The sequence below is a fragment of the Mobula hypostoma genome, chromosome 15, assembly GCF_963921235.1.
Source record: "Mobula hypostoma chromosome 15, sMobHyp1.1, whole genome shotgun sequence".
NCBI classification, from domain to species: Eukaryota; Metazoa; Chordata; class Chondrichthyes; order Myliobatiformes; family Myliobatidae; genus Mobula; species Mobula hypostoma.
The window spans coordinates 23,455,063-23,479,275 of NC_086111.1; the positions used below are offsets into that span (position 1 = coordinate 23,455,063).

The 24,213-nt window shown below is 41.1% G+C and overlaps 1 protein-coding gene across 3 annotated transcripts in view; it reads right to left on the bottom strand.

The window, feature by feature from the left end:
• zmynd10 (zinc finger, MYND-type containing 10) overlaps positions 1-22,775 on the bottom strand; it is a 54,119-nt gene extending 31,344 nt beyond the window's left edge. Inside the window, exons 1-7 of one of the 3 annotated variants that reach the window (XM_063067847.1) lie at positions 22,738-22,775; positions 20,850-20,958; positions 17,559-17,675; positions 15,377-15,430; positions 8,583-8,708; positions 5,191-5,279; positions 1,706-1,809 (exon numbers count right to left, since the gene is read on the bottom strand). In XM_063067847.1, coding sequence (XP_062923917.1) covers positions 1,706-1,809; positions 5,191-5,279; positions 8,583-8,708; positions 15,377-15,430; positions 17,559-17,675; positions 20,850-20,921 — 562 coding nt within the window. In that variant the 5' untranslated portion in view covers positions 20,922-20,958; positions 22,738-22,775. Of the gene's footprint in view, positions 1-1,705; positions 1,810-5,190; positions 5,280-8,582; positions 8,709-15,376; positions 15,431-17,558; positions 17,676-20,849; positions 20,959-22,642 lie in introns of all 3 variants that reach the window. The other 2 variants (XM_063067846.1, XM_063067848.1) reach the window with 2 other exon arrangements.
• Positions 22,776-24,213: the final 1,438 nt, after the last annotated feature.

The following is a 24,213-nucleotide window of genomic DNA, read 5'->3' on the forward strand; positions in this document are numbered from 1 at the left end:
TCTCCCTCCAGAATAACCTCCTACAACTTTCCCTTATGCACCACTGACTGACTTATGGTAGTGAACAAACTCTACTGGTGTAGCAGAAAAATGGAGGGAAATTTTCATTCTAAAGAAGGTATTTTTATGCGCTGCGACTCAGCTACTGGCCTGCTGCTTTGCTGTTGTTTTATATGTTGCAAAAGGTGGATTCTGTAGGTTAAAAGTGAATTGCATTGTTAAGTTTACGTATCTTTTGCGTTTTTCTTGTTTAGTAATTTATAATGCCATTCTTTTTTATATTTTATTAACCCGTGTTAGAACAAGATGCAGTACGAGAAATTGAAAAGGTTTCACTCTTAAATAGTATAAAAAAGTCGACATTTTGATGACATGTCACATGATGCTAAAGAGGGTTTTGTGTGATAAACTAAAAATAACAGATTCTCTATCTAGGTTGATGAGTCAACAGATTTCACCAATAAATTGTAGCATTTGTAAGATTTGTAAATGATAGTGAAATTCAAGAAAACTTTTTCTGTTGTAAAGAGCTGCCCAAAACAAGCAAAGGCCAAAATATATTTAATGTTTTGCCTTCAGATCTGGAAACAAAAGGTCCGTCTTGAAGGAACTGAGTTGGCATTTGTACTGATGGTGCACCATCAATGATTGGCTCCATGAGAGGTTTTGTTTCTCTCGTTAAAAAAAGAAAATTCTGACATTGTCACAACGCATTGCTTTCTTCACAGAGAAGTGCTGATGTCAAAAACTCTTGAAGATGAAATGAAAAATGTTCTGGATGGTACTACAAAAATGATTAACTTTATTAAACAAAGAACAGTTCCCTCGAGAATGTTTAAAAATATTGTGTGAAAGCCTGGACAAACAGCACACCAATCTCCTGCTACATACAGAAATCTAATGGTTTAACAGAGGAAGAATTCGCAACAGGGTGTTTGAGCTGAAAGGTGAATTGCAGGGGTACTTTCAAGAAAATAGCAGGCCAGATTTTGCTGAGTGCTTTAAAGGTGAAGAATGGCTGTAGAAACTAGTCTACTTAGCAGACATTTTTCATCTTATGAACCAGTTGAACAAGTCTCCGTAAGGCCTTGGAGAAAATGTTCGACTTCAAGTGGCAAGATTCTTGGACTTAAAAAGAAACTGAATCTTTGGAAAAATCATGTTGCAAAAGGAAATTTTGAAATGTTTCCACTGCTGCTTGGGCTTGAGAGTGAAGAAGGATCAGAAAGTCTCAAGTCTTTTTGAAAACAGAAATTTATTACATTTGCCTTATGAGTTTTTAAAATTTATGAAAGGTAAAGAAAGATTAATTGCAAGAAAGGTAAGCTAAGCTTAACTACCTGTGTTCTTCAAGAAAGGCTGGCTAAAAATTCATTCTCCACTCAAAAGGGCATTAACAATTATTTTTGGATTATTATATGTACAACTTACTGATCATGCTAACGTACCATGAGCTCTAGATATAATAATTTTTATGCAAGGGTTCCCTGAGACTTGGAAATCATTTCAAGGGCTCCTCCAGGGCAAAAAGGTTGGGAAAGGCTGCTTTAGAGTCTTGGAGACATGGAGTTGTGCATTTAAATATCTGTCTAAATGTCTCTTAAATATAGTAATTTCTCATTAAGGATGGGAAGCAGAAAACCTCTCGCATGTTTAGATAGTCATAATCAGCCACAATTGTGGCAACAAACATCAGGCCACATACCTTTTGAATTATATCGTCTCCAGGGGCAATGCTCCACCAGGTGAACCAGCACACAAGGCAAATTGTGAGTGTTCAACAGTCGTGTCTGAACACTGATCGGCAGGCTTCAATTAACATGAAAGAATGTACAATCAAATTAATTAAAATAGCATCTCCAATGAAAACCAAATGTTGACCAAATATATCTGACAATTACACTATAGAATTGTCACAATTTGGCTAGGGTATTCAAATAAAAAGAAGATTGTTTATATAATGACTTTCAACTATGTAGTACCTTTAATACCCCAAGGATATTTTAAAGTGCTTTATAAAACATTTTGAAATATAGCCAGTATTGGAAATGAATCAGCCAATTTTTGCACAGCAGGTTGTCATAAACAGCACTGAAGTAACGTCAAGATAATGGGGAAAATCTTCCACCCTGACACCAGCATTTAACTGGGTATGCAGCATCGCTGCTGGATAAACTGATGGCAGCATCTTACTTCATCATGGGACAGCATGAGCTTCTGCAGGCTAACTTGGGATGCCCATCCTCTGCTCCTGCACCAGTTTTAGAATGAGGAAAGCAAACTAGTCAAATAAACTAGCTGCTGGAGAAAAACAATTTTAATATTTAGGTTATTTTAAAGCTTTTAACAGTATCTTTTTCAGTGTCGTGAATATTTAAAAAGTTTCAATTTTTCCCTCAATATTTTTTATAGATCCCAGATGCTGCTAACTAGTCTTGATGACATTGAACATCAATAGTTAATTAATCTGCAGACAGGGCTTCAAAGACTATCAAAGACTTTCACCATTCTAAAAGATCATAAGATATCAGAATTGAGTTAGGCCAACCGGTCCATCGAGTCTGCTCTGCTGTTCGATTATGGCTGATTTCGTATCCCACTCAACCCCATTCCTCTGTCCTCTCCCCATAACCTTTTACACCTTACTAATCAAGAACATATCAACCTCCACTTTTAATATATCCAATAGCCATCTGTGGTAATTAATTCCACACATTCATCACCCTCTGCTAAAGATATTCCTCCTCATCTCTGTACTAATTAGGTATCCTTCTATTTTGAGGTTGTGCCTTCTGGTCCAAGACTCCCTCACTATTATAAATATGCTCTCCACGTTCACCCTACTTAAGCCTTTCAATATTCGATAGCTTTCAACGGGTACAGGCCCTCAGCCATCACATACTCCTCATACATTAACCCTTTCATTCTACAAGTTGAGTCTTTCTGCTGAACTCTACTTCACTAAAGCATTGGGAACTGAGCTCCAAGAGGACAAGTGTAACAAACGGCACAGTGCTGTGATTGACAGCCAATGACTTTGCAGCAAAGGGAGATTTGCTCCAATGTGCTTCAGTAGTGTAGCTCTTCCACACTGTAGTGCTTTCCAAAACTATTCATAATAAATTTTAAAGCATATTCATTGTTGTAACATAGGTACATCCCAGGATCTAATATTTAACAAGATCTTAGCTAGAATATTGAGATAAGTGTCTGAGTTGTGTTGGTTGGAGATTATCATTGATTATAATTGCATTGAGATGGCTCTGTTGAACAGCCCATTTTCTTCACTTGGCCAACACCAAACTCCCGAAACAGACATCAACAGATTACCAAGTGAACAGAGGAATAGAATTCATGGATGTGTTTCCTTGAAAAAAAACACGAAAATTCCAAATGACTTTGGGAATTCCTGCCCCATGAGCATGAAAGTAGAGAAGGAGCTTTCAGAATGGCATTGAGAACCTCAAGTCAATGGTCCCATATTGGCCTCATCAATCACTCCAGAACCTAGAAAGCTGGAGAGAAAGCAAGTCATTTTTCAAAGTTCAAAGTAAATATATTATCAAAATACACATATGTCACCATATACCACTCTGAGATTCATTTTCTCTGCAGGCATTCACAGTAGTACAAAGGAATACCACAGAATCAATGGGAAACTACACATCAACAAAGACCCTGAGAGACTGCTTAATATTGTTAGCATACTACCATAATAACCCAGTTATTCTTTAAATACTGCTGCAGAATATTTTTCATGCACTGAAGTTTAGAGAGCTTTTGGTTCAATTTCTTATCCAAGGCATAGCAGTTATAACCAGTGCAGCCTTGGGATTCCACTCAAGCCAACACTGTAGACATGATGTCTTTCTTCTCCCCAGCCTGCTTACAGAAATCAAGGATGCCTTCAGCAGACAATTTTACAGCAATTTTATCCCTTAATCAATAAATAAAAATAATAACAAAGGCATTTTAATTGTTTGTAGGACTTTACTTCATGAAAACTATCTGACATTTTCCAGATATTTGACTAAACCTCAAAAGCAATTTACTTACTTCCAAAATATTTTGAGGCAATTAAAGACAGAAACTCAATGCAAGGTAACTTTTTTAATGTTTTGAACTAGCCATAAAATTAGGGAGAAACCACTATAAGCAAACCACAAATGCGTCTTATGGTTGCAATAAAGCATTTACGTACCAAGTAACATCTGGAATAAGTGTATCAACTTCAGGGATAGTGGTCCATCAGGTAAAAGTTCCAAAAGTAATTTATTCTACATAACTGAACAGTTTAAAGTTTAAAGCAATTTAAAGATTTCTTTTTTCTCCCACATCATGGAAAAAAAAATTAGGAGTTGAATTCAAAACATCTATGATTGAAAATTATATGTTAACTATCCAAAATAAAACATATAATTGCTAATAGAGAAGCAGGAATGACTAGAACAGTTTAGTATGTGTATGGAGCATTGCAACGCAAGCAGCGTTATTAAATGATATTTGAGGAGCTAGGAGAAGAGAGAGGTAGAGAGTTTCTGGAAGGAAATACCAAAGCTTATGGCCAAAGCAGCTGAAAATACAATCATCAGTGGGTTTCACAGTAATCGACTGTGCTGTAAATCAGGGAAATATATAAATCTAATTCAAGGAGCCCAAAATCTTGGTGGTTAATAAGGCTGTATGTATATCAGACATACAGAGTCCTTGTAAAATGTTGCTCACAACTAAGCGGATGCACAAACATAACTAAGTGCAGAGTAATAGCATTATGGAGCACAAGGCAATGAAACAAAAAAAAATTCTGCTATATCAATCTTGTAAAAAAGTACAGTAAAATATATTTCACTTTTTAACATAATTAGATGTCAAAATAATAACCTCATTCAAAGAATGATAAAATTGTCACACTACTGCAGAAATGACACTGGTAATGGTATTAGAGCACCATTCTGAAATGCTGGAAGGAGCATATTATTTGACTTTGGGATGCTTCATGGGCTTGGGATAAAATAAGGAAAGCATTCCTCTGAAGTCTCCACATACCACATCTCAATAAGCACAAAATTGATACTTCTTGTTGTGAGAAAAGCTATAAAATTTCTCAATCAGCATGCCAATATTTATCATACAAAATATGATCCTTCATTAACCATCCATGTTACATGAAGCAACGATCATGTTACTCACCCGTCAATGTGATCAGTTATATAGCGAAGAATAGCAACAGCCTTCACCGAGATATCAAATTCCAACTCTTGACTCTGTTTTTTCAACTCCTTTATAAAACAAAACACACGCAGATAAAATTTCAACCCGTACTGCAGCCTTTCTTTGAACAGAAAGTCACACAGAATCTAGGTACATCTTTGCTCACAAATTTTAACTTCAGAAAGACAATCCTGCATATATATTTTATGAATAGCAAGGTATATTGTTAGAGCCAAAAATCTTTAAAAATTCTGTTTTTCTTGGTCTAATTTCATTAGCTAATTAAAATAATTGGTAATAAATCTGTGTTATAATGTTACCTTGTGTGACATGTGATTAGTAATCAGTACTTTTCATTATTTTACACCAGTTCTTATTGTTTTTGTCTGGTGGGAGGGGGGTACCACACAGGACGGAAAGAGAATACAAAAAGTTGTAAAATCAGTCAGCTCTATCTTGGGTACTAGCCTTTGTAGTATCAAGGAGTGGTGCTTCATAAAGGTGGCGTCCATTATTAAGAACCCCCGTCACCCACCTTTCTGTTGCCATCAGGAAGGAGATACAGAAGCCAGAAGGCACACACTCAGCAATTCAGGAACTGCTTCTTCCCCTCTGCTATACGACTCCGAATGGGCACTGAACCCATGAACAGTACCTCACTTTTTAAAAAAAATATATACTTTGTGTTTTTGCACTATTTTTAATCTATGACATACATACACATACACACACTTACTGTAATTGATTTACTTTTTTTAAAAAACTTCCAATATTATCATGTATTGCATTGTACTGCTGCTGCTAAGTTAACAAATTTCATGACACATACTGGTGACAATAAACCTGATTCTGATTCTCATTGGACTCCACTAACCATCCATTCAGAGGACTACCAGATCATTTTGATCCCGCTGTATTGATAATTTTTTTAAGGCAGGTCTACCAGTACAGCTATGACAGGACTCCATAGTCGCATCTAAGGAGGGAAGCTCCCTTTTAATAAATGCAGCATCTGACTCAACTTTTCTCTTTTTACAAGTTGGAATCACAAATGAATTTTGTGTAAGGAACATAAAAATGGGATGGCACTACACACACCCTACAGCTTCTATAAATATGCTTGTCAAAAGAAACATTCAAAAGTACATGAAGGACCAGATTTGGAGATCAAATTCTTTTGTTACACTTCATGGAGGATGTTCTGGACTATCCAATGTTGCTTTCAAAATCAAATGAAGAGTGCAAAGAGCACACGTCCAAAACAAAACTGGTTTTAACGTTATCTATAAATTGAGCATTCTGGTTTCTAAAATAGTCATAGTCATACTTTATTGATCCCAGGGGGAAATTGGTTTTCATTACAGTTGCACCATAAATAATAAATAGTAATAGAACCATAAATAGTTAAATAGTAATATGTAAATTATGCCAGTAAATTATGAAATAAGTCCAGGACCAGCCTATCGGCACAGGGTGTCTGACCCTCCAAGGGAGGAGTTGTAAAGTTTAATGGCCACAGGCAGGAATGACTTCCTATGACGCTCTGTGCTGCATCTTGGTGGAAAGAGTCTCTGGCTGAATGTACTCCTGTGCCTACCCAGTACATTATGTAGTGGATGGGAGACATTGACCAAGATGGCATGCAACTTAGACAGCATCCTCTTTTCAGACACCACCGTGAGAGAGTCCAGTTCCATCCCCACAACATCACTGGCCTTACGAATAAGTTTGTTGATTCTGTTGGTGTCTGCTACCCTCAGCCTGCTGCCCCAGCACACAACAGCAAACATGATAGCACTGGCCACCACAGACTCGTAGAACATCCTCAGCACCGTCCGGCAGATGTTAAAGGACCTCAGTCTCCTCAGGAAGTAGAGACGGCTCTGACCCATCTTGTAGACAGCCTCAGTGTTCTTTGACCAGTCCAGTTTATTGTCAATTCGTATCCCCAGGTACTTGTAATCCTCCACCATGTCCACACTGACCCTCTGGATGGAAACAGGGGTCACCAGTACCTTAGCTCTCCTCAGGTCTACCACCAGCTCCTTAGTCTTTTTCACATTAAGCTGCAGATCATTCTGCTCACACCATGTGACAGTTTCCTACAGTAGCCCTGTACTCAACCTCATCTCCCTTGCTGATGCATCCAACTATGGCAGAGTCATCCGAAAACTTCTGAAGATGACAAGACTCTGTGCAGTAGTTGAAGTCCGAGGTGTAAATTGTGAAGAGAAAGGGAGCCAAGACAGTCCCCTGTGGAGCCCCAGTGCTGGTGATCACTCTGTCTGACACACAGTGTTGCAAGCACACATACTGTGGTCTGCCAGTCAGGTAATCAAGGATCCATGACAGGATTTGGCTAATATACATACACGGAAACAGGAGTGGAAAGATTCCAGATTCCAATTAGAAAAAGAAGTAAGTATGCCTTGAAGAAATTCAGTGATAAAAAGAATACAGCATGTTGAGAATGAGAGGAAATTGGATGGCTTCTTTTTTCCCTTCTTGTGTCCTAATTTGCCAAATTTAGAACAGTGCAATTTGAAGTAAGAAACTGAAAAGAACCATTGTTCTCCATCTACATGTAATTATTTTAAATACAGCATGCTGGGGTTTATATTGGAATTCAAGCTGAGTATTCAGTCATATAATTAAGAATCATAAAATTGATGAAAAAAGGATACAACAATTCTGTCATGTTTATACCTACTCAGAGGCAATAACATCTTTTTCAAAGATTCAGAAGACAAGAAGAAACTTACATGATATTCTCCTTTTATAATTTCTGATGAGTAAGAGTGCTTGAAATCTGCCAAAGAACATTTGGGAGTGTGTTCTCTGCTACAGTGCAAAATATTGTAGCTAACCATTTGTGCACAGCAATACCCAATAATCAAAATCTATTATCTGGGCATGTTGGTTGACAAACAAGAAATGCCCTTCTCAAGACATGGGATTTTTATGTTCGTCAAATTTCAGAGGATAGATGACACTCTAGCTTAATGTTTCGGCCTAAGCAATGGCATCTCCAGTGAAACAATGCCCATAATAAACTACAGTGTCAGATTAATTTATGTGTTCCAGGAGTGAAACTGAATAGGTCCCTTGCGTATATTCACATCTCTGATGTGGCAATTATACATATAGTTTAATAAGGAGTTTGTCAACAAGTGGTCATGTTTCTAATCAGAACAACCACCATTATAGATTTTTTTAAATCGGCATATATATGCTCATTTCTTAGTACAGTATGTTAATGCCCAATGTCAAATGTCAAAGTTCGGAATCCAGAATTGACCACAGAAAGACATATGAACATGATCTAATCATATAGCAACCCTCATTAACAGGAGTTTAAATATACATCTTACTGCTAGGGCTGTTGATGGAGTTTGACCAGGTTCTTGCTTTTCACTCTGTGCAGCTAGTAGGGTCATTTTTCGATGACAGTAATCGACAAGGTCCAGCACTGCTTCCTCTGCAGACTCGCACACATCCTGCACAGGCACCATGAAGAGAAATTATTTGATACATTGTGTTACGTACCCCGTAACTGGGTTGCCAAACCAGCAGAAATGGATCATTCAGTTGGAGTCTGGAGTACTAGAACTAAGAAAGTTTTATTAAAGAAATAAGCAACACAGTAATCGAAAGAATAATAAATGCAACAGTTCAGCAATGATAACCACACATGTGCACAGGATTAAGATAACAGCATCAATCAAGCTCTATCGTTGTCTAGGGGTAAATGACCAAATTTCAAAGTGACTCAAAGTTCAGTCCAGTTTTAGTAGTTCAGTTCGCAGTAATCGTTGCCGTGGCGGTGGACTACGTGCGGGGAGAGAGACAGAGAGAACAGGAACAACTCATCATTCAGCACAGCTTCACTCACAGACCGGCGAGATGCTCACAAGCAACTTCTGGGCGGGTCCTTGGAGATGTCACCTGAGGTCACCGACTGTGACCCCTCCTCCAGATGCGGTCGATCCTCTGCAGTGAACCCGGCACCCAGGCAAGGGTGGACACACACCGGGTTCCCGCTGATCGTACCTTTCCACCCTGGTCGTTGTCTGATACTTCTCACCTACTCGTGAGAGGCGCACCGCTTCCAGGGTCTCGTTACCTCGGGTGGCGTGTGTCTGTCTTAGCGAACCTGTCCCTTTTTAACCCCCTGCTGGGGTATCGCCTGTCCATCACTTCAAACAGTTCAGGGTTCAAAGGGGGGAGCCGCTCCAGACAGCTCTCTCTCTCCCACGTCCCTTCATTACACATCTCCAGACGCTGCTCCATTGTTCCTTATCTCTCCTTCCCCTGAGGGCAGGTGGCAGACCAACTGCTGATGCCACTGATGCTAGCCCAGGCCAGCAAACATCTTAATTTTATGTGTATTCTCGTAACACTTCCCCCCTTTTAAGGATTTTTACCGGGAGGTAAAAATTACAAACATGACTACATTATTGGATACACACACAAATATGCATCTTTATCAGTTGTTTGGCTAATACAGAGAATTTGAAGCTGTCAACACCTTGACAGACAGTCATCACATTTTCTGTTCCTTTTACACGTGTTATTAATAATCCCTTAGACCAGGCTCCAACTCAGCAAACTTCATAGTGGCCAAAAACACTGATGAATTTCGACCAATGTAACCTCTCATTTGGTTTTTTTCCCGGACCACAATAACAAGGGTCGTCCCATTCCGACTCAGTTTCCTCTCGCAAGGGCTTAGTAGGAGGGGGACGGGTATTGACCGCAGAGTTATTGCAAAACTTCCTGCAGTACCCCACCATCTCCAAGAGCCTTCTGAGGGCCCTCTTGTCTGTCGGGGTTGGGAGGTCAGCGATAGCCTGCACTGTAGCTTGTATCACTGCCAGCTGCCCCTGTGTCACCACAATTCCCAGGTAAGTGACCCTCGTGTGGCCGAATTCATTTTTTTCAAGGTTCACTATCAAACTGGCTTCAGACAGCCGTATTAAATTGCCAATACACACCTCTGTGTTCATCAGCCCTTTAGTCACTGAATTACTCAAAAAATATGGGTGTTGTTTACTTGGCTGCCCTATTGTAACCACAATCACCCAACGTCCCAGTTCTTTGCATTTCCTCGGGACAATCAAACACATGGGTGCGAGTCGTTTAATTACTCCTTCTAAAGATTCGCTTTGTTCGGGGATTAAGGGGAGACCTTATCAGTAGACCTGGCCAAAACAATAGCCTTCTCCCATCTGACCGATCCCATCCTAATCTTTTCAAAATGGTTTTTTCCTCTTATCAGGGGGCCCCTAGCTTCATTGATTTCCACGCTAATACCGACTAGGTTTGTTAGCATATCAAAAGCCGGTGACCGTCTCAGTTCGCGTCGGTCATGATCAATAACATTTTTTTTCCTGGGCAGCCGGTAAATCTCTTTCATGATTCCACCAACTGTTTCCTCCAGCACTGCAAAATGTCTACCGGGGGGTACCTCGTGGGCCATGTTAAAAACCTCATCCCCATAGCTCTTTTGCACCACCCCCCACTCCTCATCTGCGGATACTGTCCTTGATTTCCCTTTCTTCCTTAGCACTTCCTCATCCGCACAATAGCCTACTAGTTCCCTTGTTAAAGCTGTGTCAGAGAGAGCTGTCTCGGCAAAAACCATCAGCCCCTCGCCTCGCTCCTGCGTCTGCACAAATTCTTTCCTGGCTACTGCTACGTCCGTCCCAGCTCCCTCACTACCTCTTATCTCACTACCCCCTGTCTCATACAAGCTTGGCAGAAATGTTTCAGCCAAATTCACCATCACGGGCCCGCGATGAACCCGCGAGTCCATGGGCGGGGCCTCAATGCTGGCAGGCTGACCCGTCAATCTCACGACTGGGAACACGATTCCTCCGGCGATGTCATTACCGAGCAAGACTTCCACGTCTTTCACCGGTAATTCGGACCTCACCCCGATCGTGACCAGTCCAGAGACCAGGTTGCTCTGTAAGTGTATCTGGTGCAAAGGGACTGACTCTGTCCCTTCCCCAACACCTTTGACCTCTACCTCCCCAGTCTGGGTCTCTGAGCTAAACTCTAATACACTCTTCAGTATTAGTGACTGACACGCTCCCGTGTCTCTCCAGATCCGCACTGGAACTGGTTTTAACCTCTCCTTCACTGACACCAATCCGGCCGAGATAAACCTCTCGCGCCCTTCCTGGACTTTTTCAGACCTGTCCTTCCCTAGCGGTTCGCTTAACAGCTCGATACAGCCATTCAAAATTTCCGCTTTTCCTTTCCCCGTCTCCTTCCTTGGGGCAAAGCACCTGGACGCAAAGTGTCCAACTTTCCCACAATTATAACAGACGACCCCAGGAAACTTCCGACCAGACTGCTCCCGGTCTACCTTACCCTTTTCACTAGTCCCCGGCTTACTTTCTGACTTTTCCGGCGGACTCTCCCCGCCGTCCTGACTACCCTTCTGGTAGCCTTTACTCGGGGCAAACTTCATTTTATGCGTCAACGCATACTCATCCGCTAACTTAGCAGTTGCGGCTAACGTGGCTGCCTCTTTCTCATCGAGGTAGGGTCTCATACCCTCAGGGACACAACCTTTAAACTGCTCAATCAGGATCAGTTGCAGCAGTCTGTCATAATCCCCCTCTACCCCCTTAGAGGCGCACCAACGCTCACAATATGTTTGCATCTCACGGGCAAACTCCAAATACGTGCAGTCCCACTACTTCCTCGCATTCCGGAACCTCTGCCGGTATGCCTCCGGGACCAACTCATAAATCCTGAGGATGGCCTCTTTCACCACCTCATACCTCTGGGCATCTTCCGCAGACAAAGCTGAGTAAGCTTCTTGGGCCTTCCCTTTCAGTACACTCTGAAGTAAAACAACCCACTTATCCCTCGGCCAGTCCTGACTTATAGCCACTTTTTCGAAGTGGAGGAAGTACCGATCCACGTCGGTATCGTCAAATGGGGGAACCAGCCTAACCTCCTGGGTCGCCCGGAACCCTCCACCTTGGTTCGGCACGAGCCCCTGCTCGGCCCTTATCTTTAACTTCTCCAGCTCAAATTCCCTTTCGCTCTGTTTCCCTCTCTCTTCTTGCTCCCATTGCCTCTCCTTCTCCTCTCTCTCTAACTGTCTGTCTCTCTCTTTCTCTTCTCTTTCCAACTGTCGTACCCGGAACTCGTGCTCGAGTCTCAGTTTTTCAAGCTGTACCTGTACCGCGTCTCCAGCAGGTTTTTCAATAGACACCACCCCCAGCTCACCTTGGGGAAACACACCTTTAGATACATAGTGCTCTACAATAGCTCTGTGTATCTCCTCTCTCCTCATTGTCGACTTCACCTTAGCAAGATTCAACCGTTTGGCCACAGCTATCAATTCCGATTTCCTGGCATCCTCTAATGCCTCCAAGGTCGGCGCCTTTATAAATTCCTCAACCTCCATTTCTGCTGTTTGTCTTTTCTTTCTTTCGGGAATTTTAACCCAATCAATTTACTCCGTCCCAAATTTAGCATTCAAAATCCCGGACGAGCCCCCACTTATGTTACGTACCCCGTAACTGGGTTGCCAAACCAGCAGAAATGGATCACTCAGTTGGAGTCTGGAGTACTAGAACTAAGAAAGTTTTATTAAAGAAATAAGCAACACAGTAATCGAAAGAATAATAAATGCAACAGTTCAACAATGATAACCACACATGTGCACAGGATTAAGATAACAGCATCAATCAAGCTCTATCGTTGTCTAGGGGTAAATGACCAAATTTCAAAGTGACTCAAAGTTCAGTCCAGTTTTAGTAGTTCAGTTCGCAGTAATTGTTGCCGTGGCGGTGGACTACGTGCAGGGAGAGAGACAGAGAGAACAGGAACAACTCCTCATTCAGCACAGCTTCACTCACAGACCGGCGAGATGCTCACAAGCAACTTTTGGGCGGGTCCTTGGTGATGTCACCTGAGGTCACCGACTGTGACCCCTCCTCCAGATGCGGTCGATCCTCTGCAGTGAACCCGGCACCCAGGCAAGGGCGGACACACACCGGGTTCCCGCTGATTGTACCTTTCCACCCTGGTCGTTGTCTGGTACTTCTCACCTACTCGTGAGAGGCGCACCGCTTCCAGGGTCTCGTTACCTCGGGTGGCGTGTGTCTGTCTTAGCGAACCTGTCCCTTTTTATCCCCCTGCTGGGGTATCGCCTGTCCATCACTTCAAACAGTTCAGGGTTCAAAGGGGGGAGCCGCTCCAGACAGCTCTCTCTCTCCCACGTCCCTTCATTACACATCTCCAGACGCTGCTCCATTGTTCCTTATCTCTCCTTCCCCTGAGGGCAGGTGGCAGACCAACTGCTGATGCCACTGATGCTAGCCCAGGCCAGCAAACATCTTAATTTTATGTGTATTCTCGTAACAATTGAAAAGTTCACAATTTCATTAAACCCAAAAGAATCCTTAACTGATGAATAATTCATCAGTTACCTTGCTGAGAACCACCTTTTCAGGATATTTAATCCCTGGACTCCTTTCAAGTTCGTCAACTCATAATTAGTTTAGAAACCTTGATACTTTCTATTCCAAACCCACATTTGCTTCAAAATGTTGATAAGGGAACTTCATATGAACAACAAGTACCCAACTGTCAAAAAGGTGTAAACAGAAAGTTTTAGACTAATTTCATTTAACATTAATTCAACCAAGAAAATGCAGAAGGGCAAAAAACACCAAGTGAAATAATGCCCAACTATTTCAGAAATTTGCTGCTCTCAAAGTAAATCTCACCATTTGCATTTCCCATAATGAACAGAGGTTTCAATTCGTCAGAGCAATCTTGGGTATGGTGATGGTTGAAATGAAGTGGTAGGAGATTGAGCAGCAGTAGGGCCTCAGACTAGATAGTCATACAATATGGGTGGATCACAACTAGTTTCATTCATAAAGCTTTCCTGAAAACGTTTAACAGAAGTCAAAGCTCTATACCCAATGTTACCACCTATCAAAGCTATCAATGCTTTTCCAGTGGTTTTTAATATCATGGTGTCTTGGCATCCATCAACCATGGGATTGAGTTCAAGAGCTGTGAGGTAATGTTACAGCTATATACGACCTTGGTCAGATCCCATTTGGAGTACTGTGTTCAGTTCTGGTCACCTCACTACAGGAAGGATACCGATACTATAGAAAGACTGCAAAGGAGATGTTCAAGGATGTTGCTGGATTGGAGAGTGTGCCTTATGAGAATAAGTTGAGTGAACTTGGCCTTTTCTCTCCTTGGAGTGACAGAGACCTGATAGAGGTGTATAAAATGATGAGAGGCATTGATTGTGTGGGCTTCTTCCCAGGGCTGAAATGGCTAACATGAGGGGGCATAGTTTTAAGGTGCTTGGAAGTAGATACAGAGGGGGTGTCAGGGGTAAGTTTTTACACATAGAGAGTAGTGGATGTGAGGAACGCTCTGCCGACGACAGTGGCGGAGGTGGATAAAATACAGTCTTTTAAGAGACTCAGATCGGTACATTGTGCTTAGAACAATAGTGGGCTATGTGGTGGGGTAATTCTAGGCACTGTCTAGAGTAGGTTACATGGTTGGCACAGCATTATGGGCCGAAGGGCCTGTAATGTGCTGTAGATTTCCATGTTCTATGAACATTCACAGATTAAAAAAATGAAATTGACATCATTTAATAATATCTCAAAATGTAAATGTAGAACAAATGAAACATTAAAATCAATGCAATTAATCAAAAAAACTATTTACTCTTACCTTTCTTATCAGTACTCAAGTAAATCAGCTACCATTCCTGTGCCAGGTCTAATGTGATGTGGGATCTAGCAGAGGTTTCCTCAGAACAAAAGCTATTCCCCTCTTTAGGTTCCATGCAGATTTATGACAGAATACATGGGGGGGGGGGTTGGGTAGCATGATTTGTGTTGTGGACATGCCAGCGAAATTCAAGCAACTGAAATTCTGTGTAATAGTCCCTGAACTTTGGGTGTCTTATCACTGGCAGTAGCACCATGCATTATGAGGTTTTGGAAAAACAAAGCCTAATTTTTTTATTTGCTTGGCAAAAAATAGTGGCATCATAGTGAATGATAAGATAGCAATTGAACTTCAAAGAAATGCTTTATATGTCTGCTTTAGGAATAGTTAGTTCAGTTCACTTAATAGTCAAGCATAACACACCTACCTTGTGGTAAAAGATAGTTTCTAGGAGGTTAACAATAGTTGCTTCATGATGGATCTATGCATGAAAGAGAAAACAGTGAACTAAACTTATCCAAATCAAAGCTAATGTGAATATTCTGAAGATAAAGAACACTACATATGTCACACCTTTGTCTTTAAATGACATGTTTAAAAAGTTTACACATTGCAGTAAATATATGGGGAGCGTTATGTGCTGGACTATAAAGGTCCACCATGCCCAGGTGCAATATTGACTTTTACTGGCTGTGAAAATCCATATTGATTCAAATGAATGTAAAAATTAATCTATTTTAAATAAGCAAATCACCCTATTGTATCAGCAATGGATAGATATATTGGAGTGGGATTTTATAACCATTACAGGGACAAGACTAGCAGTTTATTAAGTTCCTGGGTACAGCTGCAATGGGTGAGATTGAGGTGGAGGAAAGAGAGAAGGGAAAGTTGCATTTTTGATTAAGGAGGCCATCAAAGCAGTCGTCCAAGTTAAACTTACTGAGGGATCATCCAATGAGGTTATATGGGTGTAGATGGCAATTAAGAAGTGGATAATCACCTTGTTTGGGTTTGTACTATAGATCTCCAAAGAGTCAATATGAATTAGAGAAATAAGTATGTAAGGAGATTGCAGAGTTGCAAGAATAATAGTTGTCATGGTAGGGGATTTTAACTTTCTGAAAATAGACTGGGCAGGAATGTGTTAAGTACATTCAGGAAAGTTTGCTCAGGCAATATATGCTGGGACATCTTGGCTCTACTTGGAACAGAGCAAAAATTAACCTACTTTTGGGAAATAGAGCAGGGCAATTGACCGAGATGCCAGTGGGAAAACATTTTGTGACTTAGTGGTTCAATTAGATTTAAAATGGAAGAGGATAGAACTGGTGCACAAGATAAATTTCCATTTTGAGACAATTTTGATGGTATTAGACAGGAAATTGCAAAAGTTGATTGGAGTAGGTTGTTAGCGGGCAAAAAAAAAACATCCAGCAAGTGTGAGATTTTAAAAAGTGAGGTACTCGAGAGTTCAAGGTCTGCATGTTTCTGTTAGAATGAAGGCTGGTGGAATAGAGAACGCTGGATGACAAGGGATGGTGATGCTCTGGTTAGGGAAAAGAGGCATGGGTCAGGTAGAGTATCTGGGATCAAGTAAATACCTGGAAGAGTATAGGGGATACATGAGTACACAAAAACACGAAACCAGGAGGGTAAAAAGAGGGCATGAGATAGCTTTGGCAGTGAAGATTAAGGAGAATACAGAGAGATCTTATAAATATATTAAGGAAAAAAGAATAACTCAGGTGAGAATAGGGCCCCTCAGAGACCAAAGGGAATATCTATATTTGGAGCTGCAAACTTTTGATACGCTGAACTTCAGAACATTGAAGTATTTGTACTGATACATGGATGTGAAAGTGTTAGAGGGACATGGGTCTAATGGGACTAGCTTAAATGGGTATCTTGGTCAGCATGGACAAATTGGGCTGTTTCTGTACTATTTCAAAGGCGCATCAGGAAGGTGCAAGACAAAAATCAGTAAATGCAACAGATAAACCCAAACAGACTACATGACAATTACACCACAGTGCAGAAAGCCAAATTTGCATTTGTGTATTTGTGGGAAAAAGTTCAGAGTGTGCTAGACGTTGTATTATTCAACCCAAAAGTACATTTTATGCAGCAGGTATGCAATGTGGAAAACATGCCCCAGCATTGTTATACAGCACAGCTATAATGGTCACAATACGTTGACAGGGAACTGGCGGATCTGCCAGCCAGTTGTGTGGGCACAGTGGTAGACCAAAGTTTAGATAGAGCATTCTGCAACTCACTTAGCTGTGTTATCACGCGAGCCAAAACTGGCATACATGTTCATTTGATCTTTACTTAAAAGTTTAGGCAAACCTTGTGCTTTCTTTATATTTCATCAGTAGTCTAATTAAGTTTGTCATGAATTAACAGCAGTTTCCTGTGTTCAAAATAAATTTATCATTTAAAAAAAATAAATTTACTGTTTTTACTCCAACTGTTTGCAAGTGTCTGATTTAAAGCCTTTTCAGATTCCAAACATCGGCCGTTAAAGCCACCAATTTAAAGTGATGCAGGCAAGATTCCTTCCACTGATTATGTCCAGAAAATGTCTAACAGATAATCTTACTCACCACAATATATATGGGAAATGTGCTCTTTGGATTGAAATCCTGGAGCTGACACAACACAGGAAACACCTTCTGCTTCCAAACTTCCACAGCAATGAGTTCATGAATCAATGTGGGGACCTGAAATGTAATCAAGTTTTAAATGACAGCGATAAGGTCCCCCAGGGACATTTAATACAGTAATATAGTGAATGTAATAGGCAGCAATTCAAATTCAAATAATAACAAATTAACAATCTGGAATTTTCATCTGTGACCAGTAAAAACAAGGCTGATCTGTTCACTAATACTGATTAGTTACTGCCTGGCATGAATTTACAAATAATTCACTGCAGATGATATTTTAAGTAATTTTAACAGCTGAAGCAACTGATATTCTCGTTGGCAGCAAGGATTCACACAGATTATGGGTTCAGCAGAATTTTGGAAAGGGGCAGAACTGGTAGAATTCTAAAGTATTTATGGAATTTATATATAACCACATGCCAGTAAATAGTAGGAATTATTAATCCTTTACAGTTTTCTGTTTTTATTTCAGATTTCAAACATCTGTAATATCTGCGTCTGTAATTCAGTGTAATATTTTCAACATTTAGTTGAAATGAAAAATATCAAACATCTGAAAATATCTAACAGCTTTATTTGCACTTAATAGAGAAAAAAACTAATGTATCAAGTCGATTACTTTTCAATAAATTTGGGAAAAGTTAGAGTAGTAACGGGTTTTTAAGTAGGAACTGGGAGAGGGGAAAGAAAGAACGGAGCTGAAGATTTGTAAAGTGCTGCAAGGAAGGAAAGAATGATTAAAAAAAGGTATGTAAATAATCAAAATGATGATGAGAATAGTAAATTATTGTTCTCTCTGTGTGTCTGGTTGAAAATTTCTAGCAACTAGCAGAGACCCAAGAGTAGTGAAGTTATTGGAGGAATCAGTTGAACTCTAGACCACATTAGGTGGGGATGGTTTAAAAAAAATAGCCTGGTTAGTGTTAGAATTGGGGAGGGTCAGTAGAAGGAGAGGATTTGCAGATGTTATTTTAAGAGAGTTTTATAAGAAGCTCGGAGCAAAAAGATGATGATCAGTTGAGCAGGTGATAGTTGGTTCATGGTTGGTTATATTGAAAACTGACTGATGGTGCAGAAGTAAAATTAAGCAGACAAGCCGGGAATCAGGAGGATAAGGAATAGGGGTTATAAGACTTATCTGTTTCTGGAGGACAATCAAAGACCCTGAGGCATCAGAAGTAAGAGTGGGTAATAGGGATAAAGGTACTTTGCAGTGAGTGGGTTGGGGGAGTGGTAGTGTGGAGAGAAATGGCTTTTAACTAATGCTAAACCAAGCTTCAACACTCTGGTTAAGTACTGAATCACTTGACCTCACCTGGAAAGAACAAAATGCACAAAGAAAAGCTTGTCTTCTAGACAGCCAGCCTCTGTCAACTGACAAATTTTCAGAAGTGCCTATCAGCAAATTATGCACTGATTAGAAGTTAACAAAGTAGTTGTGCTACATGACAAAACTTCTTGAGCAAGAACTTTTCCATCTCTCCAATTCAACCATACATGACTTAACATGTCCAAGCTACTGGCACGCTGTCTTTCCACGCTGATTAGAAAATCAAGAGGTAACACTTAACTGTTTAGAAGGTTTTTTAAGAATAGATAGCCAATTTTAACATTCCTTTTGTAAGAAATAAAGTACCTTGAAAAACTGCAAAATCCATTTTTTTCCTAAAAAGTTCTTGATTGCTCATACAAGTGTTGATGGAACTAATCTACTTCACAACTTTCCCACCACTGAAATTAAAAATTAAAACATCATCTACATAGAATAGATTTCAAAACTGAATTTCCTTACTTCTTTATGTTCTTAGGTTTTGAGTCACAAAGTATTTCCTGACTTAACCTATCTTCTCAACCTCTGAAATATCCTACATGGCTTGGTTTTGTTTCATGTGGTTTAATAGGTCATGACTTTTACATACCAATTTTATTTACAAATGGTGAGAAACAACATTTGAATAACTTCTCCAAAAAGGAAGTGTAGTTATCATATGATGTAGTGACCTTACGGTTTCAAAAGTAAAATGCACAAGGAATTTTCCCTGATAGGAATAAAGAATCCAAATGATCCCTGCAGTGTAACTGGATAAGTAGTTCAAAGTCAAAGGCAGGGTAATCTTACTATCAAAATAAGTACTTGTTACTATATACTACCTTGAGATTATTTTCCTGTAAATGCTTACAATAAAATGAACTTATGAAAAACTATTCCTAAGTAAAGACTGACAAACAACCAATGTGCAAAATAAGCCAAATTGTGCACATAAAAACATAAATAATACTGAGAAAATGTGTTGTAGAGTCATTGGAAGTGAGTGTGCAGGTTGTGCAGTCAAAGGTTCAAATGGACAAAAGCTCATTTATTGTCAAAGCATGTACCTATATACAACTCTGAAATTTGTCTTCTCCAGACAGCCATGAAACAAAGACCATGAAAGTCATCTAGCGAGAAACATCAAAATCCACCCCCACACAAAAAATAATGACATCCTGATCATCAACCCCCAACACCCCTCCCCCCACACACACAAAATGGAACAGGAAAATCAAACCCCCAAAAAGCAACCCCTCCCCCACACAAAAAGCTAACAAAACATCAAAACATCAACCCCCAAACATCCTTCCCTCACACAACAAAACAAAAAAGGAACAGGCGATAAAAAAACACATAATATAAAAACCATAAGTCTGAAAAAGTCCACAGTCCATAAACACAATTGTGCAATCCATAAATGTAGAATCACGATACCATCTTTCGATATCACTGACATTCATTGAAAGAGAGGGACACTACAGAAGGCAGAGAGGCCTACCCGCCTGTCACAGTGAGCCACACAGTGATAGGTTGCTCACAGACTCCTTCTTGGTAGCGATCAAAAGGAAAGCCATCAGTTCAGTGTTGTGGTGAGTGAAGTTATCCATGCTGGTTCAAGAGCCTGATGGTTGTAGGGTAATAAGTGTTCCTGAACCTAGTGGTGTGGGCTCGAAGATTCCTGTACCTCCTGCCTGATTGTAGTAGTAAGAAGAAATCATGGTGGAAAGTGCCTCAGCAGTATTAAAGAGAGAAAAAAAGACTGATATTGTATATCTAGAATGCTGAAAAGACAGAACATACATGCATTATAATCTACAACAAAAAGGGGCAGGTTAATGATTCAAGTACACTTCTGTTGTCAGAGTCTGACAAATGGTCTATATCTAAAACCTTAGCTCTTTAGAAGACATGCACACCTTGCCAAGAGAGTGAATGTTTTCCTTGACAAATTCATCTTGCTCAGCAGTGACATTGATGATGGCTTGCATATTCAGCTTCTCAATATACTCATGTTGTCTGAACCACCTGTGAAATGAACAGAGGCAAAGAAAACTGAAGAGATGACATTGTGTGAGTCACAATGACACGTTGAGGGCACTTGGTATAAGTTCATGAAATTTGCATCAGACCAAGATCATTAGAGAATATTACAGATTTATAAGGTGTAAAAGTAATATCTTAAGTAGCTACTGTCGTTAAAAATGCTGAACACTTAACTATATGCCAAGATGAAAAGACCGGAATGCAAAATCAAAACCATGACCCAGCTCCATTTCTGAAGTACTGACTGGTCTTCTAATTCCCAGAGTGAGGAGGAATATAGAGGGCAAACAGTAGAAAAAAATTAGGCAAGCATGCAGGAATAAAGTAGCAATGGAAGGTGCAAAGTGGAAACTATTTCACCTCAACAGATCAGATAAGAGAAAATTCAGTGGAAGTGAGTATAATGTTTATACCAGCAGAAGTGGTGGATGTGGGGTTGTTTTTAACATTTAAAAGAAATGTGAATAAGTATGTGGATGGGAGGGTTACGGAGAGCTATGGTCCTGGTATGGACTGATGCAACTAGGCAGAATAATAGTTTGGTATGAAGTAGATGGGCCAAAGGGGCTGTTTCTCTGCTGTAGTGTTCTATGAATCTAATTATGAAGCATTAAAGCAATTTAGAGCGAAACAGATTGTACAGCAATCCCACTGCAATCCCAGTAAATGTATCGAAGCTGTGAGAAAGAAACAATGCTGACAAGGCAGTGAAAGAAACCAAAGTTAACCTTGCACACCTCCTGGTGTCCTCAGATCACACAGTCCAGAGTGTCCTTGATGTGGGAACAAACCCAGGAATTTTCATCCTTCACCTCAGCCTCTGTCTTTCATTTTGTCTACACCTAGTGCCGCATATATCACATCAATGATGCTACTCACTCTACCATCATCTCAGCTGAAAACCCTCACTCTCCCACATTGTCTTGCCATTGAACACCAATGGTTTTTACTCACTTGTGATCTTCCCAGTGTTCATCAAGGTTCTTCCTATTCAAGCACCCTGGCATCTCACTTTTGCTTATCTCTGATTCCTCCTTGAGATCACCTCACAGGCTCCCAAATATTCCCCCATCGACTGGGACTCCTTGGCAGGGCAATCATGGGAGCTCTTATTTCACTCTTCTTCTTCCCTTCTATATCTCCTCCCTTATACCCTGTTCTCCTCACCTTTTCCTTCCCCAATTGTCTTCTCATCCACCAGAGCAACAATTCTTTTTGTCACCCTCTCCTTCCCCAGGGTGAACTCAAGGTTCACTCCCTCCCCAAGACCAACCTCTCCATCCCCTTCTTCCCACCCCAAGAACAATTCCTCGACCTCATTCTTCCTGTCCCAGGATCAACTCTTCTGCCTCCTCCCTGGGTCAACTCCTCCACCACCTCTCTCCTACAATCTCCTTCTCACCCTCCACCCACCCTGGGGTCCATGTCTCTGCACCCATCATGGGGTTTCGTTCCTGCATCCACACACTCATTCCCTACCCTCCCCAACCGTCCTGACGAAGGGTCTCGCCCTGAAACGTCGACTGTACCTCTTCCTAGAGATGCTGCCTGGCCTGCTGCATTCACCAGCAACTTTGATGTGTGTTGCCCCTCTTCTCCCGTTGGTACTCCTTCCTCTAATCTCCGCCCTCCCGCGGATCCCAGTTAACCCCAACTCCCCGCTCACCGCGGGCATCCGATCTCTCTTAGCGGGAACTCCTGCAAGCTCTCGGCATAGCCGGCGGCTTCCACCGGCAGCAGCACCGCTTGGCCGGAACCCACCGTCTCAGCCGCCATAACACACCTCACGCCGCAGCGGCCAACGCCGTTCCTATGGCAACTCAAAACACCAACAAGCGCGGGATGAAGGGGCGGGGTAACGCTCGCAGTCAACGAATGAGAGAAAGCGGTGAGGGTGGAGGGGCGGGACTTTCCAGAGCCCCGCCTCACACGTGACGGTGGGTGGCTTTCGTACAGTTGGAGAGGGAATCCCAAACAGTGAAAGAGTGCGGTCAGATTGCGCTGGCAGAATTTTCTTAAATCATGATAACAAATATGTACTTGACTGTACTAATTCAACTTCCAATCTTTCCTGGCCCGAAATGTCGACAGTTCATTCCTCTCCATGGATGCGACCTCACCTGCTGAGTTCCTCCACCTCCAGCATTTTCTGTGCGTGTTACTCCAGATTTCAGCAACTGCAGAATCACTTGTGCTCCAAACTTTCAATTCCATTACGTTGCAAGTGCTCAGTCTCTGTGCTCCTGCACCAGCCCCCTCTTCGCCTCTGGCGCTGCCCCTCACACCCCGCCATGGTCCCAGCAGTGCGTTTTTATTTTACTCAGTTTCAATACTTCGTACATCTCTGCCTCCAGCTCTTGCCCAGACACTCCGTTCTATATCCCAAACACCCTTTACCTCAAATCCACTCCAAATCACCGGTCCCCTGCTTTAAACTTAAGCCCTCTGGTAATTGACGCGAAATTGGGCGAGAAGTTCCACTTCTTCTGTGTGCCGCACATAATTTTGTAATCTCTACTGGGTCTTCTCAGTTTCCAAGGTAAACAGACCCAACCTATCCCCTTCTCCTCATTAACACTGCATTGCATGGAGTATCCCAGCGAATTTGCTCTGTGCCTCCTCATGCAAAATTACCATCCTTCCTATAGTGTGGCATCTAGGACCATGCATAATTCTCCAGCCAGAGTCTTAAAAAGATGTTGTACCATCGCGCCCCTCCCGGGTTAATGAAAATAACTACTCTATCTATCAGCTTAACCATCGTTTCTACCTGTTCAACTACATTAAGGGATCCTTGGGTTGTCACTCTGTTCTACAATTACTTTTGTCTATCCTAGCTGTATTAGTGATCCTAAAATCCATTTTACAGAATTAAACTCCCCGCTTTCTCTGTCAATCTCACTAACTCAACAATACTGTCCTGCAACTGAAGACAATCCTGCCCACCATCCACTGCAACACCCATTTTTCTTTCATCTGCATACTTCTTACCTCTTACATTCACAGCAAAATAAACAAGTTGTTGGATGAATTCAGCGGGCGAAACAGCATTTGCAGAGACAAAGAGATGGTCGACGATTTGAATTGAGATACTACATCAGAAATGACTAGTCGACTTTCTCCGGCAGTTTTTATTTTGCCGCCGATTCCAGTGTCTGGAGTTTTTGTGTACTTTCACATCCAGTATATAACAAACATCTTAAACCGCGTTAAATTTTAATTGGTGCTGTGCTTTAT